Source organism: Maniola hyperantus, chromosome 23, assembly GCF_902806685.2.
Source record: "Maniola hyperantus chromosome 23, iAphHyp1.2, whole genome shotgun sequence".
Taxonomy (NCBI): Eukaryota; Metazoa; Arthropoda; class Insecta; order Lepidoptera; family Nymphalidae; genus Maniola; species Maniola hyperantus.
Window position 1 is genome coordinate 903,641 of NC_048558.1, and position 19,399 is coordinate 923,039.

Below are 19,399 nucleotides of genomic sequence, written 5' to 3' on the forward strand. Positions count from 1 at the left end.
TCACTCTAATTTTCTCATTCAAAAGGCACTTTAATACCTACATAAAATTTTGCTATGCCGTGTCCCCCCAAATTAATTCCTCAAGTGATGTTTTTCACTTGTTCACATAATAGTATAAATACCAACTACCAGCTATTTCTCATTATTGCAAAGTTAGTTAGTAAAAAGTTTTATATGGATGGAGGGGCGCCTATGAGGTGCTTGCCTAGGGCGCTCTTGACCTTTAAATACGCCTCTGGCTGTACCTGAATAAAAATAAATAAATAAAAAGTGATTTACTGTGTCTCAATTCTTGTAACCGTCGCGTGTGCTGACAAACTTCTCCTGTGGAAATACCTACTTTACGAAGGCTTCATATTGCAAATCGATACCAACGAGGCTTGTTACACTAGCTATCAATATTATCCCACGATACGCGATCCTATATCGAGGGAATATTGATGGTATCGACAGGATCGTAATGTATCGGGTAGGTCGATTCCGGAAAACCGATCAATCATTAACACAATCGCAATAGTTGTGATTGGCTGAATTTATGATAATCTTATTGCAACAATACATTGCAGCCAGCGTCAATCAATCAGAGGTGATTGCGATCGTGACATTGTAGCTGTCATACTACAACAATGTATCCATGTTCTTGAAATCCTGCGATCCAAAATTCGCGATACCCTATTGACAGTGTAACACCCCTCACTATGCATATGGGAGCGGCGATAATTTTTTTATGGTTAGTTATAAGACGACAGCCATTTGGAGGTCGGGGGTTTTATTCCGGCCTGCGCACGTCTACCATTTTGGTTTAAGCAATTAAATATCACTTGATTTAACGGTGAAAGAAAACATCGTGAGGAAACCTGCATTCCTGAAAGTTCTTCATAATATTCTCAAAGGTGTGAAGAAGTCTGCCAATTTGCACTGGGCCAGCGTGGTAAACTGTGGCCTAAACCCTTCTCTTTTTTAGAGGAGACTCGTGGTGGTGTTCCCAATAGACTTCAACATGTGGTTATTCAAGGGGCGGATCAACAAATTCGTGAAAAGCCGGCAACGCATTGGAGGTTCCTCTGGTACTGCAAATGTTCATGGGCGGAGGTGACCCGCCTGCTTGTTTGCTCGCTTGTTTTTATTCAAAAAAAAGAAGCCAGGTAGTGAACGACCTAACACGTGCCGTGGGGCTTTATTGTCTTTGATTCGAGTAGCACTCTTGATGGTTCGTGCCAACAGCGCTATCGTTCCCTTTGACGCGACATCTCGCCTTGTTGACAATCTCTAAGACTTGACTTGACCCCTGATGATGACTTGCTGATTGGGACCTTATAATTTACCTAAATAAAACGTACCGTAAGGTTATAACGTGAGGTTATAACGTAACTCATATATCATCAACAACCGATACACGTCCAATGCTGGACATAGGTCTCTTGTAGGGACTTCCACACGCCACGGTCTTGCGCCCGCCTGAATCTAGCGACTTCCTGCGACTCGTCTGATGTCGTCCGTCCACCTAGTGGGGGGTCTTCCAACGCTGCTCGGTTGCTGTTGTTTGTGTTAGCGCCCTAGTATAGTGCACGACAGTTAAGGAACTTCTAAAAAACGTCGAGGCGTCGACGTCACCGGCAGGTGGTGTCAAATGTTAGACATTAAACGGACTACAGAGCACACGTCTCTTCTCAGAGTGAGAAGGGTTTTGGATAGTCTACCACGCTTGCCATGTGCAGATTGGTAGACTTCACATACCTTTGAGAACTCTCAGGCATGCAGGTTTCCTTACGATGTTTTCCTTCACCGTTAAAGCAAGTGATGTTTAATTACTTAAAACGCACATAACTCCGAAAAGTTAGAGGTGCGTGCCCGGGATCGAATCCACGACCTCCGATTAGAAGACAGACGTCCTAACCACTAGGCTATCACAGCTTAAAAGACTTAAACCATTTCTTTTTTCTTTGGAGATACGGAACACCAAAAGCTTAGGAACGATTCTAGCGCGATTTAAAAGTTGCGCAAGTAATTTACGTGCGTAATGCGCGTTGGAGAAGTTAAGAGAAAAAAATTAGATTTCAAATGGGCGATCTTTAAGAGCAGTCTTATGAATGGAGTTATTATGAACTCTGAGTCACGCCATTGTAAAGTTGCCGCCCACGTCACGTAGTAGGTATTTCTAGCTATAAGAGCAATATTGACGTCGCTTCGAGGTTTACAGTCGAATCGTGGCGCCTTGAAGTTTTGCTGGAGTAAGTACGTTTGATACCCTTGTATTATACGCACAGGGGGCCCGTGCTCAGTGGTGGGCCAGCGATGGGTTAAGAAGAAGACCATGATTATGATAGTTTTTCCCAATATTTTTGTATAACAATAAATGGAATTGAAGTTGTACACTGGTGCTCTCTACGACGTTGCGGGCGACCGGGAGCGGTAGTCTGGGCCGCCCAAGTGCAAAATTGTTGCACGCTTTTTATAAATAAGTATATTTAATTCTATGTGCTCTGTTACCATAAAATAATATCGTAGTCCCTTAGTGTATTAAACGTTGAACGTAGGTAAATACGAAGTTTTATTGAAATTGGTTTTATATCATTCGAATAAAACTGGTTTTTCTCCTAATGGTCGTGTAAAAAATGCGTATTTTGGGGAAACTTCGTAATTTTTTTGTATCGAGCCAAATTGTGCCAATTGTTTTTTGGCTCTCGTAATTCACTAAAGAATATATTTAATGTTTTTGATATTAAAAAATAAATAAATAAATTTGTAGTTTTTGAGGCCAAAACTTGATCATTTGAACATGTGTGTCTCAACACCGCATATCGCCTTAAGCGCCTGTTTCACAACCTCCAGACAAGTAAACCTTATTTAACGAGGCCCTGTTAAAATATGAATATGAAGAGATTAAAGGCTAACTAAAAATACTTGTACCAAGAACCGACGCGAGTTCGAGCGAGATGAATCATTGCGTCGAACAAATGAACACATCCATGTGTGATCAATCTTTGGATGTAAGAACACTTGGCTAACGGCCGATATTAATATTCTACTAGCTGATGCCCGCGACTTCATACGCGTGGATTTAGATTTTTAAAAATCCCGTGGGAACTCTTTGATTTCATGGGATAAAAAGTAGCCTATGTCACTTATCGAAATTCTGTTTAGATTAAAAAAAACACTATTTTAAAATAATTTTATTAAAGTGTTCCTAGACCTAGACTTGAAGCAAAATTTAAAAATAATATACTTATTTTATTTCAAGCATTTTTCGTAAACTTTTAGAAAAATACCACGTAGAAATTCCCACGGGAACAAAGCCGCGAGCGGTCGCTAGGTTTAAAAATAAAGGGCCTATAATAATAATTAAAATACTGAGATGTGTGTGTCCCATGGCGCGGTCCCATCGCACATCGAAATAAAAATCGGTCAAGTGCGAGTCAGGCTCACACACGAAAGGTCCCGTACCTACCATCGTACAAGAAATAGTTTTATTTATTTTTTGGTTTCAAAAGTAAAAAAGAACCCTTATAGGATCACTTTATTGTCTGTCTGTCTGTCAAGAAAACCTATAGGGTACTTCCCGTTGACCTAGAATCATGTAATTTGGGGTAGGTAGGCCTTATGAAAAAATCCAAAAACTTTTTGTGGTTACATCACACAAAAAAAATTAAATTGTGGTCATGAACTCATAATTAGTGCTTTCAATTTTCAAAGTAAGATAACTATACCAATTGAGATATCATACATATGAAAGGGTTTTACCTGATTTTTATTTATTTTTATGCATCATAGTTTTTGAATTATCGTGCAAAATGACAAAAAAATACGACTGCAGTACGGGACCCTCGTTGCGCGAGCCTGACTCGCACTTGGCGGGTTTTTTTTATTTTGATAGCGGCCATTTTGAAATTTTTATTATTTGTTGTTATAGCGGCAATAGAAATACACATTCTGTGAAAATTTCTATTCTCAACCTATTAGGTACCTACGGTTCACGAGATACAGACTGCTGACAGACAGACAGACGGACGGACAGCGGAGCTTGGTAATAGGGTCCCGTTGGCATCCTTCGGGTATGTAACCCTGAAAGAGGCGTAATGGCCCTTTTATTTCATACATTACTAATTAGTACCTTGTTGTACTAGTCGCGTGTTAGGAGCGCGTTACACGGCGCATAATTACGCTAACATTTACACGGGAAATAACAAAAGAATAATAAATTCCTACGCCTTTAGTTTACATAACACCATTCAGCTCGCAGCGCACATGGAGTGGAGTCCACTCGCTTCATACAAACGTATTTTGATTCCCATTTATAATTTTTACTAGCGTCGTCCACGTGGACTACAACAAATCTCTAATAATTCTCAAAATAGGATTTTTTCAAAAATTTCGCGCTCGCTTCGCTCACGCTTTTTAAGTATTTTGGTACCTGGATTTCACTTTACACATTTCCGAGAAATGTTTCTATTTGAATCACTAACCCTACCTATAATAAATTTTTAATTTAAAAAAAAAAACCTTACCTCGCGGGGGCGCCGCCGCCGGCCGGCCCTGAGTACTTCATAACATTCCTATTTAGCCGGGTTATAATATTGTACTCAAATGCATGTAATTTGTAAATAAAAATAGTTCTAAGAAATAACCTAAACTGTGCAAGGTTTGATAAACGGCGCAAGACCGTGGCGTGTGGAAGTCCCTACAAGAGACCTATGTCCAGCAGTGGACGTCTATCGTTTGATGATGGTGATGATGCACCTAAACCTACAGGCAGAGTTGAAGTTTCTAAACCATAGGATAGGTATATGACTGCAGGGGCGTGCACAGGGTTTGAAGTCAGGGTATGCATTAGTTAGGTAGGAACCTGTTTACTGGCAGGTCATAATGAAAAATATGCATTGAGCTATTACAACTGGGGTAAGCAGTGCATTCATGCCTCTATGACCTGCACGCCGCTGTATATGAGATAGATAGTAAAAATGTATACAAGTATTACAACTATATCCGCTATCATTAATCATCGCTCAACGGACATGTCGTGAGCAGTAGTTCCCCAGCGCCATCTATCATGACTGATGTAGGTCGAGAGGAATTGACGTTACAGTACAACTGCGAGAGACAATGTAACTAATGATTTGAACCACCACTCTGGTGAACATGGCACTAGGAATCAGCTAGCTTATTACAATTCATTGGTCGTGGCCAAGTCATGTATTAAATGGTTAGTCAGGCATGTAGGTTTCCTTACGTTTTCCTTCACCGTTAAAGCAAGTAGGCGCCTGACATTTAATTGAGATTACACGAGGAGTTTAACTAAGTTTGTTGCAGGCACTTCTCAGACCTGGACGCGTTCGGAACACTCGTAGCTTAAGAGCCCTCGCCCATGGCGACTTTTTGTAGCGATGCTGTCGCGCGTTTACTAAACACACGCCAGCATCACTACTAACGCGTGTTAGTCGGATTAGCAACGCGCTACTGCATCGCGACTGTATCGATGCAAACGCGCGACCGTGTCGGACGACATCGGGGAAAGAACGGAGGGAGGGTGGCGCATGAATAGAGAACCAAGCATCAGTGCAACATTTTTTTCTCGTTTGCATCGAGACAGAAGCGCGACAGTATCGCGTTTGCATCGCGACTGAATCTAAGACCGTGGGCGAGGGCACACAGCTAGCGACCGCTTCGCGACTGTATCGATGCGGAAGCGCGACTGTATCGCTACAAAAAGTCGCCGTGGGCGAGGGCTCTTAGTTTTAAGTTTGCGTAGGTAATAATTATTATCACCACCACATCTTACAAACCCAACAACCGACCAATCAACAGCGTCATTTATTACCTATTTTAACTGACTTCCAAAAAGAAGGTGGTTCTCAATTCGGCCCGTTTCTTTTTTTTAAATATTTGAATAAATAATTTGAATTTGAATTGCTTTAAACGCACATTATACATACCTACCTACGCATACCTATCGCGACAGGAACTCGATATGGCAATCGGGGTATTAATGGGGGGACGTCGCGCACACCCGTACGTCACCCGTGATATCCCGCACACGTGACGCGACATTAGCGCGGGGGCTGTGCAGGTGTACGGCGCGTCTCTAACCCGACTGCCATCTCGACCTGTCGCGTGTTATACCTACAACATAAAATTAGAGGTGTCTACTCAAGATCAAAGTTAATGGCGGGAATTTTCAGTGATATTATTATTTGTTGTTATAGTGGCAATAGAAGTATGTACCTACCTACACCTATTACGGTTCACGAGATACGAACGGACGGACGGAGGCTTAGAAATGGGTACGGGTACGGAACCCAAAAAAATTTCAAATGATTGTTTTTGTTTTCAGATCAAAATGAACCCAGAAGGCGGTGGTGAGGATGCGGCGACCCCTACCACCCCTGCCGCCAACCCCACCCCGGACGCCGGGCCCCTCATCCCGGTGCCCGTGGCCCCTCGCAAGCCAGCGCGCCGGGGGGCCAAGGTCCAGCAGGAGAGGCCCAAGCGGGCCCTCTTTTGCCTCACCCTTAAGAATCCGGTGAGGAAGCTGTGCATTGACATCGTGGAGTGGAAGTATCCTTTTTATTAATCATCATCATCATCATCATCATCATCATCATCATCATCATCATCATCATCATCATAACCAAACCAAGTCAAGAGTGAATATGCACCTTCTAGGCAAGCGCGCTCCATCTACGGCTGCATCGTCACTTGCCAGCAGATCTGATTGAAGCTAAACACTAGTCGCTATTAGTTTTATGAAAAACTAGCTGCCCCGGCGAACTTCGTACCGCCTAACAGTCGATTCTTTTTCAGGATTTTTTTAAAAAATTCTCTAGGTACGTAAGAGCCATCCCCGTACTTCAAGGAATATTGTGAAAAAAGAATTAGCGAAATCGATTCAGCTGTTCTCGAGATTTGCGATCTGCAGCGATTCATTTTTATAGAGATGTACTAGGTACCTACTTTGTCAAGGTATGTCAGGGTTTCCTGACTGGATATGGCTTAACTCGGTATTGTAAATACCATATCTTAAACTACCTATTTCATTTCATTTCATCTATACAAAACCAGAAATAGCAGAAGTAACGAACTAGTAACGATAAAACTACCATTAACTGTGGGCCTTGTAAAACACGTAGCAGCACATTTTACAAACCAAACCGATATAAAACCTTTATATTTAATAGCATTATGATCAATGATCAATACTGATTTCCATTCGCAAAAAGACAACACAGCTGTGGCCTACATTCCCCGATGTAGATTGTAGATAGACGAAAAATTGCCAATACCTGATGGCTCGCCGCCAACATACTCATTCGAGCGTGATTAGATTGTTCGTGTCGATCATAGTAACTAGCTAGGGCTACCTGCTTTTTTTTAAATAGAGATAGCGAGCAAACGAGCAGGCGCTTTATGAGCATCAATAGCTCAACAGGTAAAGGAGTAGACTGAAAACCGAAAGGTCGACAGTTCAAACCCCGCCCGTTGCACTATTGTCGTACCTACTCCTAGCACAAGCTTGACGCTTAGTTGGAGAGGAAAGGGGAATAGTAGTCACTTAACATGGCTAATATTCTTTAAAAAAAAAAAAAACAAGGCGGGTCACCTGATGTTAAGGGGCCTACTTCTAGCGTCAGTCAGTTTTATTTGCAATATATCGTAAACTTATACACAATTATAGGTTTTTTTTATATTTTTTTCGCGTTTTATTGTGGTATCATATCAGTAATCATCAGTACTATCATCTGTTTTCGTTTTTGCCAGCGTTCTGGTTACACTACCCTTCCAGGTTAGCATCCACTTAGATTGCAATCAAAGGCTTTTTTTTTTTTTTTTTTTTAATTCTTTATTTAGCCAAATATAATTCTACAATTTTACGCTTGACATCCTAAAACTCTGTTGAGTTTGTATGGATGTTGCACATTCCTCTTATAAAACTAAACTAAACTAGATATTTAACTAAGTACAAATCAAAACTGATGAAATCGATGCGATCTTAATAATATTGGCTAATAAAGTAATCTGAATTTAAAAAAGACTGCAAAGGCAGCATGAGAAGAAGAAGAAAAGTATTTTTCAGCAATATTTAAAGCTGCTACTGGTAACCTTAAAACCTTAAAAACTAGGATAGCCTAGTGGTTAGGACGTTCGCCTTCTTACTTTTGGGTGTTATGTGCGTTTTAAGTAATTAAATATCATTTGCTTTAACGGTGAAGGAAAACATCGTGAGGAAACCTGCGTGCCTGAGATTTAGATTTATTCATTTATTTATTTTGAGAGTTCTCCATAATATTATCAAAGGTGTGTGAAGTCTACCAATCCGCACATGGCCAGCGTGGTGAGAGTGAGAGGAAACCCGTTCTCTGTAGTGAGCCAGCGATGAGTTGATCATGATGATGATGATGATGACTGGTAACCCTGATCATAGCTCGGCGGTCTCCAGTGGACTCTTGAAACCAGAATGCATTGTGCGATTCTGTTCTGGCTAACAATATAATCAAATATGATACAAAGTGATCTTTGTAGATGGATTTCATTCGTTGTATTAATAACTAGCTGACGCCCGCGACTTCGTCTGCGTGGATTCAGAATTTAAAAATCCTGTGGGAACTCTTTGATTTTCCGGGATAAAAAGTAGCCTATGTCACTCTCAGGTCTTGAACTAAACCTGAAAAATAAATACAAAATCACATAGAATTCATACCTGAGAAACGAATACAAATTGAATACGAATGAGTGCACTAAAGCCCTTAATTGAATTCATACCTGAAAAACGAATACAAATGAGCGCACTACAGCTCTTACGAGAATGAATACCTGAAAAACGAATACAAATCGAATACGAATGGGTGCACTAATGCCCTTAATCTACCTGAAAAACGAATGAATGCTCGTGCTTTTAAAACTAAAGAGCACTTAGGTTCATGCACTCCAGCAATCGTACGGCAGGCAATAACACTAAGGCCAAGCAGAGCTGTGCAAAGACCAACGCCCTGCATTCAAAAATAAACAAATCGTCGCGGGAAATTCGCGAGCAACAAAAAACTGGTCAAGTGCAAGTCGGACTCGCACATGGAGGGTTCCGTACCATCCATTCCGTACAATATATTATACATAACAAAAGTCAAATCATTTTTATTCAAAGTAGACTATTGTATACTTTTTGATAGTCAGTTGTTGGATTTGCATGATGACTAGCTTATGCTCGCGACTTCGTCACACGCTTGGACTACACAAATTTCAAACCCCTATTTCACTCCCTTAGGGGTTGAATTTTCAAAATCCTTTCTTAGCGGATGCCTACGTCATAATAGCTATCTGCATGCGAACTTTCAGCCCGATCCAGTACTTTGATTCGCTATCGTGGTTTTTAGGGTTCCGTACCTCAAAAGGAAAAATGGAACCCTTATAGGATCACTTTGTTGTCTGACTGTCAAGATACCTACAGGGTACTTCCCGTTGACCTAGAATCATGAAATTTGGCAGGTAGGTAGATCTTATAGCTGACATTTGGGGAAAAATCTGAAAACCGTGAATTTACGGTTAGATCACACAAAAAAAATTTAATTGACGGTCATGAACTAATAATTAGTATTTTCAACTTTCGAAGTGAGTGAATATATCAAGTGGGGTATCATATGAAAGGTCTTCCAAAGGACCTGTACATTCTAAAACAGATTTTTATTTATTTTTATGCACCATAGTTTTTGAATTATCGTGAAAAATATCGAAAAAATACGCCTGTAGTACGGAACCCTCATTGCGCGAGCCTGACTCGCACTTGGCCGGTTTTTTTATTATTTGTTGTTATAGCGGCAATAAAAATACACTCTCTCTATGGAAATTTTGAAATTTGTAAAACTCTACCTATTACGGTTCATTAGATACAGCCCGCTGACAGACAGACAGACGGGCGCACATCGGAGGCAGGTACGGAATCCTACAAAACGGCCATGACAAACCAACAGACAGACACTGAGGTGATTCCAGAAGTGTACGTGCGTGTAAATTTTGAGTACGGAATACTAAATATGAAAAAAAATCTCTCATGGCAATGAGCCAAACAATGCAAGCTATGTGTGAATGGATGACAAACGGTTGTAATGCTGCCCTTCCGGAAATGCCACTGAGAGTGCTTGAAGCGGAAATGCCACTGAGAGTGCTTGAAGCGGAAATGCCACTGAGAGTGCTTGAAGCGGAAATGCCACTGAGAGTGCTTGAAGCGGAAATGCCACTGAGAGTGCTTGAAGCGGAAATGCCACTGAGAGTGCTTGAAGCGGAAATGCCACTGAGAGTGCTTGAAGCGGAAATGCCACTGAGAGTGCTTGAAGCGGAAATGCCACTGAGAGTGCTTGAAGCGGAAATGCCACTGAGAGTGCTTGAAGCGGAAATGCCACTGAGAGTGCTTGAAGCGGAAATGCCACTGTGAGTGCTTGAAGCGGAAATGCCACTGAGAGTGCTTGAAGCGGAAATGCCACTGAGAGTGCTTGAAGCGGCAATGCCACTGAGAGTGCTTGAAGCGGAAATGCCACTGAGAGTGCTTGAAGCGGAAATGCCACTGAGAGTGCTTGAAGCGGAAATGCCACTGAGAGTGCTTGAAGCGGAAATGCCACTGAGAGTGCTTGAAGCGGAAATGCCACTGAGAGTGCTTGAAGCGGAAATGCCACTGAGAGTGCTTGAAGCGGAAATGCCACTGAGAGTGCTTGAAGCGGATATGCCACTGAGAGTGCTTGAAGCGGAAATGCCACTGAGAGTGCTTGAAGCGGAAATGCCACTGAGAGTGCTTGAAGCGGAAATGCCACTGTGAGTGCTTGAAGCGGAAATGCCACTGAGAGTGCTTGAAGCGGAAATGCCACTGAGAGTGCTTGAAGCGGCAATGCCACTGAGAGTGCTTGAAGCGGAAATGCCACTGAGAGTGCTTGAAGCGGAAATGCCACTGAGAGTGCTTGAAGCGGAAATGCCACTGAGAGTGCTTGAAGCGGAAATGCCACTGAGAGTGCTTGAAGCGGAAATGCTTTGGAAGTACCTATTACACTGTTTTGCTGTAATAAGAGTTTTTAAACTACAAACAAACAAATACAAGTATGCAATTGACTGCAATTTCACCTGGTGGTAAGTGATTATGCAATCTAAGATGGAAGCGTGATAAGGGAGAACACCAACGGCGACTTTTTTGACGCGATTGGCCAAAATTTGTACGCCTTACATAGGCATGAAATAGTGTGACAAAAATTTTAGGCTATGGTCTACCACGCTGGCCAAATGCGAGTTGACAGACTTCACACACCTTGGAGAACTCTCAAGCATGCAGGCTTCCTTACGATGTTTTCCTTCACCGTTAAAGCAAGTGACAGTTGTTGTTAGACTTGAAGGTTAGCCCGCTTCCATCTTAGACTGCATCATCACTTACCACCAGGTGAGATTGCGTCAAGGGCTAACTTGTATCTGAATAAATAAAATAATGGTAGTATTAGCCGAGAAACAGCTCAACCACAAGAAAATTACATCCCACACGCACGAAATTGCGGTAAACAATAATAAACCCGTGGAAACTATGTTACACCTGTGCGCTTAGTATAAGATTTTACGTCTCACTAACGTTGCTAGAGTGCGAGAATCGAAACATAATAACGACGAAGTAAAATGGACCTAAAGAGCCTTGAATTATATACAACTAGCTTATGCTCGCGACTTCGTCCGCGTGGACTACACAAATTTCAAACCCCCTATTGCACCCCCTTAGGGTTGACTTCTCAAAAATCCTTTCTTAGCGGATGCCTACGTAATTATAGCTATCTGCATGCCAAATTTCAGCCCGATCCGTCCAGTAGTTTAAGCTGTGTGTTGATAGATCAGTCAGTCAGTCAGTCACCTTTTCCTTTTATATATTTAGACTAGCTTATGCTCGCGACTTCGTCCGCGTGGACTACAAAATTTCAAAACCCTATTTCACCCCCTTAGGAGTTGAATTTTCAAAAATCCTTTCTTAGCGGAAGCCTACGTCATAATAGCTATCTGCATGCCAAATTTCAGCCCGATCCGTCCAGTAGTTTGAGCTGTGCGTTGATAGATCAGTCAGTCAGTCAGTCAGTCAGTCACCTTTCCCTTTTATATATATATAGATATAGATGAACCAAAAGCTTAATTTGCTATAATCCGCTGATATGTATGGTGTATGAGTGTGTTTGACATTTGTGTGGTGCTGCGTGGTGGTGGTGCGTATTGCTTGCCTGGTGGCTGCTTCTTCCTGCATGTTTAGCAGTGGGAGGGTGGGCGGTGCATTTCGCATGCTGCATGTTGCACCATACACCATACATATCAGCGGATTATAGCAAATTAAGCTTTTGGTTCATTGTATATCATGGACTTCCGCAAAGTAACGTCTGCTTCTATACAACCTTGAATTATAGTCAAAACATAATAACGTCGAAGTAAAATGGACCTAAAGCGCCTTGAATTAAAGTCAGAAATTCAATGCCACTGATTTTATTTTCGCAACGTTTCCGTTTGGAGCGCAGGTATTTAAGATCCAGTTTACTATAACGCGGAAGTGTTTCGACACACGAATTCTATCAACGTTGGTGAGACGTACAATCTCGTACTAAGCGTACTGGTTACACCATATTACATGTAATTTAATTTAACAACAACGTTTAATCCTAACTACCGATCTATAGCCACGATCAGCGATCGTTTCCAGTGATACAGTTGTAAACGGCCTGTTAATATAAACGAACAAACATACAGATCGCATCTAATTGAATCAGGCACGAAAACTTGCCACTAAACACGTAGGTACCTAGTAATTGTAAAGAATGTAGAACGATTTTTATTCGACGTGTAAAGCTACGGCCACACCTGCGCGTCATGAACGCGGGATGCGGGACGCGATGCGGGAGCGTCCACGACGCGAATCTACAGCGTGTTTGTCAAATCATACAACTTGAGGAATGAGTTATGTAGTACCAAATAGTCAGTGCCATAGATTCTTTCGTTGTATCTGCTTTAGTTTTTACATTAGAGGTTTAAGCAAATTATTTAACCCTCTCACGGGTATCACGCTACGAGGCTCATTATTTTTTTGATATGTCTACACTTCGAACATAACCTCAGCTTGCAGGGATGTTACGGACATTAGATAACACCTTAATTCGTGCAGGTGTAGTTATCGCGTAGGTATGCATGGGAGGCGACTGTCGCGCAGTTGACGTTCTGGCTTCGCAGTCACTTTGGTCGCGCAGGTTTGGATGATGCTTAACATTAACAATGGTACCTACTGTGAAAACAGTGAAACTCATCAATAAGTCTACGGTTAGAAAGATTTATTTAAATGAGTTCAAAGTATTTTTAAGAGTATTTTTACGAGGTGATTAACGCTGATGGTTCCGTAATAAATTATTATATACGTCAATTATATTGAATATAAATTGAATGATTTAAAAGTAGCATAGCAACAATTCCCATCTCTAGACCTACACACAAATATCTAGCTGTTACTTTATTCTCTACAATGATTTACGGCTACTCTTCACGTTGTAAAACTCAGTTATAACTATTTCCACTGCATTTCTCAGAACTACACCCACTCGGCTTTGAGGTCTTTGATCTCGGGTTGTGTACCTACTGGAATACGAATGTCCTAACATATCCCATTCGTGTGGACGGATTACTTATTTATTTTCCGTTCCTATAAAATTAGAATAATATCTAATGCTACAAACAGCTTTGTAGAATTTCTCAAATGAAAAACAAGAGATTTATCTGAATATACCTATGCTATTTTTTAATTCCACTCAATTTGATTCCTATGACTATAAGAGCCAATAGACTTTAAAAATTAGATGCAAAAGTGGACGGTAAAATGTAGGGAAAACCCCGCCTAGATGGGACACCGCTAAATCTAAGGCTGAGATCTATAGAGCGCACGTTGACTTTGCTCAGACTTAAGATTGAGTTAAAACAAGACAGATTTATGAAGATATATAGATAGAAAAGATATATTATAGCCAACACCAGTCTCGGCTTTTTATCTAGTGCTTAGGTCTAAAAGTGTGGTGTAAATTGTTCACTTTTCGTTTTGTCTAAATAAAAATAAATTAAAAATTAAATCAATTAAAATTAAATATATTTTTTAAATCTTAATTATTCCCCTTTCCCCTTCAACTAAGCTTAAAGCTTATACGTCGAGTAAGTACGATAATACAATAGTAGGTAATGGCGCAACGGATGGGGTTTGAACCGCGTCGCACGTCGCGTCGTCGCGTCGACCTTGCGGATTTCAGTTCGCTACTTGTTTTCTGCTTTCGAGATTTCAAATGAATATTTTTACATAAGTACTACTTAATTCACCAGTCTCGGTTTTTATCTAGCGCTTTGGTCTAAAAGTCGAAAAAAAAATTACTCTGCTTATTTGTGCTTTTGTTGGTGTGCTGTTACAAAACTTATTTCCTTAGCTTCAACCTCCAGACCGTTCGAGTGGATGATCCTAACGACAATATTTGCAAACTGCGTAGCGCTGGCAGTCTACACGCCTTTCCCAGCGAGCGACTCTAACTATACCAACTGGGTTCTAGTAAGTATACCTACCTATTAGCTAAGTATATTTCCTTTTGGGTTTTTGCCATTGTCAAATGTCTGCTAGACTTCGAAGCCAACTTATTTTGCATGGCGATGGTGCCTCAGATCATCACCGTCGTTTAACCTGGCTATTACAGTTAAACCGTACCTACCGTTAGCCGTATTATATTGGTTGGAGTTAAAAACATGCTAGCTTTATTTACAGCTTGATTTTGAATTTCTACTGTCTTTTCTACTAATGCTGGTTTATGAAAAGAGACCTGGGGCCCTACTACATTTTCATAGAAAACTTGTATGAAAATGTCAAAACGATATTAAAACATTTAAGTGGTGGCACAGTACAATGTGTTTAAATGGTTAACAATATTAAAAAGTGGTGGTAGTAGGGCGCCTTTCTTTTTTTTCCGCTGGTAAAAATGCAGTTACGCATCCCACACTAGGGCGGGTATGTCACGGGCATACCCACTAAAATTATTTATAAATGAATTTACGTTTTCAGGAAAAGATCGAGTACATATTCTTGGTGATATTCACGGGGGAGTGTGTGATGAAGATCATAGCGTACGGGTTCGTGATGCACCAAGGCTCGTATCTCAGGAACGGCTGGAATTTGCTCGACTTCACGATAGTTGTTATTGGGTAAATACATTTTAACATTCTCACTAGGGCATTAGTGATCAAATGCTGCAGCTTATAGGGCAGACGTAGACCTGGCTGTAGACGTACATTCTGGCTTAATTAAGAACCTTCGCCAGTGGTTTAACATGAGTAAAAGGTCACTGTTTAAGGCAGCGGTGAACAAAACCCAGTTAGCCTTAATGATTGCCACCCTCTGGTAGAAGAAGATTAGTGATCAAATCAGAAATGAGGAGATCCGGAGCACGGCCGGTAAACGACATAGTTCAACGGTTTGCGAAGCTGAAATGGCAATTTGCAGAGCACATAATTTGAAAAACGTTGTAGTCCCAAGGCACTAGAATGGCGACCTTGGACCGGAAAGCGAAGCTATGAAAGACCCCACTACGTGGACAGACGATATCAACAAAGCCGCAAGGAGCCGCTGGATTCAGGCGCGGAAGACCTGGAAGTCCATACAAGATACTTATGTCCGGTAGTGGGTTTTGGCCATAGTCTACCACGCTCGCCAAGTGCGGATTAGCGATCAATAGATTGCGAGTTATTGATTTATCTAAGTTGAGGACCTGTCTCAACTTAGATAAATTAACCTGGTCCCCTAGTCCCCTGGTGGATAACCAGCGTACCAGGGTACCAACCAGGTACTGACTTGTGTTCTCGCACGAGACGTCATAAAATACTACTACCTATGTATTTGTTACACTCGTATTTTGTTCGCAGTATGGTAAGCACGGTGCTGTCGAGTATATTCAAGGACGCTTTCGACGTGAAGGCCCTCAGAGCGTTCAGGGTGCTCCGGCCACTAAGGCTCGTATCTGGAGTGCCCAGTAAGTACACTAAACGTTTTCAGGTACAGATGTTCTATTTCACGAAGGCCGTCTGGCTGTTTGTATGAGTGCACACATACACAACGTGCGTGACGTTGTTTCAACAGCAACGCGGTTTACGCGTTACGCACACAAATGCGTTAACGCTTATCGGTACACTCACTACTACAAGCAAGGCTGAGCGGTCATCGTGAAATAAAACATCAAACTATATCATTATTTCTACATTTTATTTCGGGTAAAATTGTTACTTCAATATCAGGGAGCTTCACTTGCTATACTGGCTCAGTGACCTGAAGAGAATCTTGGTTCCCAACACTAAACGCTTCGACTCTTGCCTGTCTTACGCCTAGTTTAAAAAAACTTATATTATATTATATTGAAGATCCTTTGGATATAATACTTGAATTCCAGGTCTACAAATCGTGCTGAACTCGATCCTGAAGGCGATGGTGCCGTTGCTCCACATCGCGCTGCTGGTCATCTTCGTCATCATCATCTACGCCATCATCGGCCTAGAGCTGTTCTCCGGCAAGATGCACAAGTCCTGCTACAACAAGCTCACAGGTAAGGTCATTTGCAGATGATAAGATCAAAGTACACAGTCCAGGCCGGATATAGAGGAATTTACGGCAGAGTAATATCGGAAGGACAAGGCTAAGCCGACAGTGCTTTTCTAGTTCTAATTTCAGTGCAAAATTCAAGAAAAAACTTACATCGCAGTTCGTACAGGACAACAATAAATTAATAATTGAACACATTTTGTCAAGTAAAAGTAATAATTCTTATTTTGTAGTACCTAAGCATCTTAAAATTGTATTAACGTCCTTCAGTCCTTCGAATTGTGTTCCCTAACAATTACCTTAGCTTAGCGACTTGTTGAATTAACTCTGTTATTAGTATGTAATACTGCAGCATCATGCTGAATCAGTAGCCCCTTCAGCTCAAGCAAGACATCATTTTTGCTTTTAGTACTTTCTAGCTCGTACATTTATTTTGAATTTTTAACATTTGGTTATATTTGTTTTTCTCTTGTATTGTTTTGTGAGCTGAATAAACTTTTACTTACATATTTATTTATTCTTATCTCTGGACATTGTCTTTTCAGGTGAGATAATGGACAATGCTCACCCCTGTGATGACAACGGCTTCAACTGCTCGCTCATAAGCAACGACATGGAGTGTCGCGAAGGGTGGATCGGCCCTAACTTTGGGATCACCAACTTTGATAATTTCGGCCTGTCCATGCTCACTGTCTTCCAGTGCATTACTCTTGAGGGTTGGACGGATGTCATGTATCACGTAAGTGTCTCCTCGTGTTGTAAGTTAACATTATTTGACCTTATTACTTGAAGCTGAAGTAGTAAGCTTATTGAAAACGGAAAAAAGATCTTGATCAATTATACTTTTACAGGTTATTTTCAATGTACTTATATTTGTTATTTTCATTTTTGTCAGTGATTTTTGACAACTCTAAACTAAAGCTATGAAATTTTAAAATCTACCCTCAAACTCAATATATTTTTTAAATCTTTATTTGTTAAATATTTATAATAATATAATAAATGTATTTTAGATTCAAGACGCGATGGGCAACAGTTGGGAGTGGATATATTTTGTTTCGATGGTCATTTTGGGTGCTTTTTTTGTCATGAACCTTATTCTCGGTGTGTTATCTGGGTAAGATAATCTCCAATTTATACATTGTTAATAATACTATCCTAGGTCTACTAATCTATTAAAATAAACTACAAAAACTGTAACACACTTCAGACATTTTGCACGATCATCATCGTTCTCAAGTGTAATAATTGTATCTTTATCAATTATTATTGTTCCAAAAAAAATGGAATCTGGGAGCTCACAGCATAGTATCTTAAGAAACCCCCTAACATTATGTAATAATTTTTCATTTTATTCTGCTACAAGTTAGCCCTTGACTGCAATCTCACCTGGTGGTAAATGATGATGCAGTCTAAGATAGACGCGAGCTAACTTGGAAGGAGTTATGGTAGTTTCATTAAACCCATACCCCTGATCGGTTTTTATGCGGCATCGTGTCGGAACACTAAATAGCTTAGCGGCACGGCTTTGCCGATAGGGTGGTAACTAGCCTGACCTCTCGAAGCCTCCCACCAGACTAGACCAGAGAAAATGTAGAAATTATAAATTGCCAAACTGCCCCTGCCGGGAATCGAACCCAGGCTCTCCCACTTACAAGATCACAGCTTTTACCACTGCACCAGGGAGGGATTGAAATGGGGTCAGGACTTTCAGCAATGAAGAATCATATATCTCATCGCACAGAGAGAGATTAAACTAATTGGATAATGCATATACTTTCAAGTTCCTTCCGAAAATAACTGACGCGAATCTCTTAGTGAATAGAAAGCAGTGAGAAAATTTACAGATATCAAGCTTTATTATGATGATCATCTTTTTTCAGAGAGTTCTCTAAAGAAAGAGAAAAAGCAAAGAATCGTGGCGACTTTCAAAAGCTAAGAGAGAAGCAGCAACTGGAAGAGGATTTGAAAGGCTATCTAGACTGGATCACGCAAGCTGAATATTTAGAACCACTTGCTGATCAACATGATGCTGTGGATCAGAAGAGAGATTATGGTATAGGTAAGAATCTAATAATATTAGAGAGTGAGGAGGAACGATCAGCGACTATGAAAGGCTACGACACTAAAGTGTCTGTCAATGCATGACGTGATTTCTAATACTATTCCGAAGAAAATATAAAAAATAGACTTATACTTTGATGGAAGATTTTTTACACCTTTATTACCTGTTATCTCCCAAAGCCACCATGATCCAAACTTCATAGTCGCTGATCGTTTTTCCCTTTGTTTGGGACAATACGCAGAGAAATTTTCAGTTTTTATAAAATAGCTTTAAAAGTTAGCTTCAAAGACTAAAAAGAATTAAAATTTGGAACTTCTAAAATATCAACAAAAAGTATTAATTATTTGATGTTAAACTTGTAAAACGTGATCTAAATACTAATGAGAATTGCAGAGTTTTTAAATCAAACGCAAAACGAACACGATTCTACGGACCATTTAGGGATAGAGGTTCCGGAACAGCAAAAGATATCTATTGGGAAAATATGGAAGAAAGACTTTGATAAGGTAAATGGAACTTTTATTTCGTTAAGAAATTGACCAATTCTATCACAAATTGTTAATTTGTCAATTTTTTATATTGATCGAATTTTCGATCAATATAAAAAATATCAAGCACTGTCCACCACGTTGATCAAGTATGGCTTGGCAGGCTTCACATGCCCATGTGAACCCTCAGGCATGCAGAAAAATATGAAGACACATTGAAAATTGTTTGAGCTACTGTTAGTCAAACGCTTAATC

At 40.6% G+C, this 19,399-nt stretch overlaps 1 protein-coding gene across 19 annotated transcripts in view; it reads left to right on the forward strand.

The window, feature by feature from the left end:
* LOC117993310 (muscle calcium channel subunit alpha-1-like) overlaps positions 1 to 19,399 on the forward strand; it is a 72,765-nt gene that overhangs the window by 19,776 nt on the left and 33,590 nt on the right. For all 19 annotated transcript variants that reach the window (XR_011238112.1, XM_069506681.1, XM_069506682.1 and 16 more), the window contains exons 3-11: positions 6,329 to 6,552; positions 14,455 to 14,560; positions 15,065 to 15,204; positions 15,922 to 16,028; positions 16,443 to 16,595; positions 17,137 to 17,330; positions 17,605 to 17,708; positions 18,475 to 18,653; positions 19,050 to 19,162. Coding sequence is in view for 18 of the 19 variants with exons in the window: in XM_069506681.1 (XP_069362782.1) it covers positions 6,335 to 6,552; positions 14,455 to 14,560; positions 15,065 to 15,204; positions 15,922 to 16,028; positions 16,443 to 16,595; positions 17,137 to 17,330; positions 17,605 to 17,708; positions 18,475 to 18,653; positions 19,050 to 19,162 (1,314 nt within the window). In the remaining variant the exon portion in view is untranslated. The remainder of the gene's footprint in view (positions 1 to 6,328; positions 6,553 to 14,454; positions 14,561 to 15,064; positions 15,205 to 15,921; positions 16,029 to 16,442; positions 16,596 to 17,136; positions 17,331 to 17,604; positions 17,709 to 18,474; positions 18,654 to 19,049; positions 19,163 to 19,399) is intronic.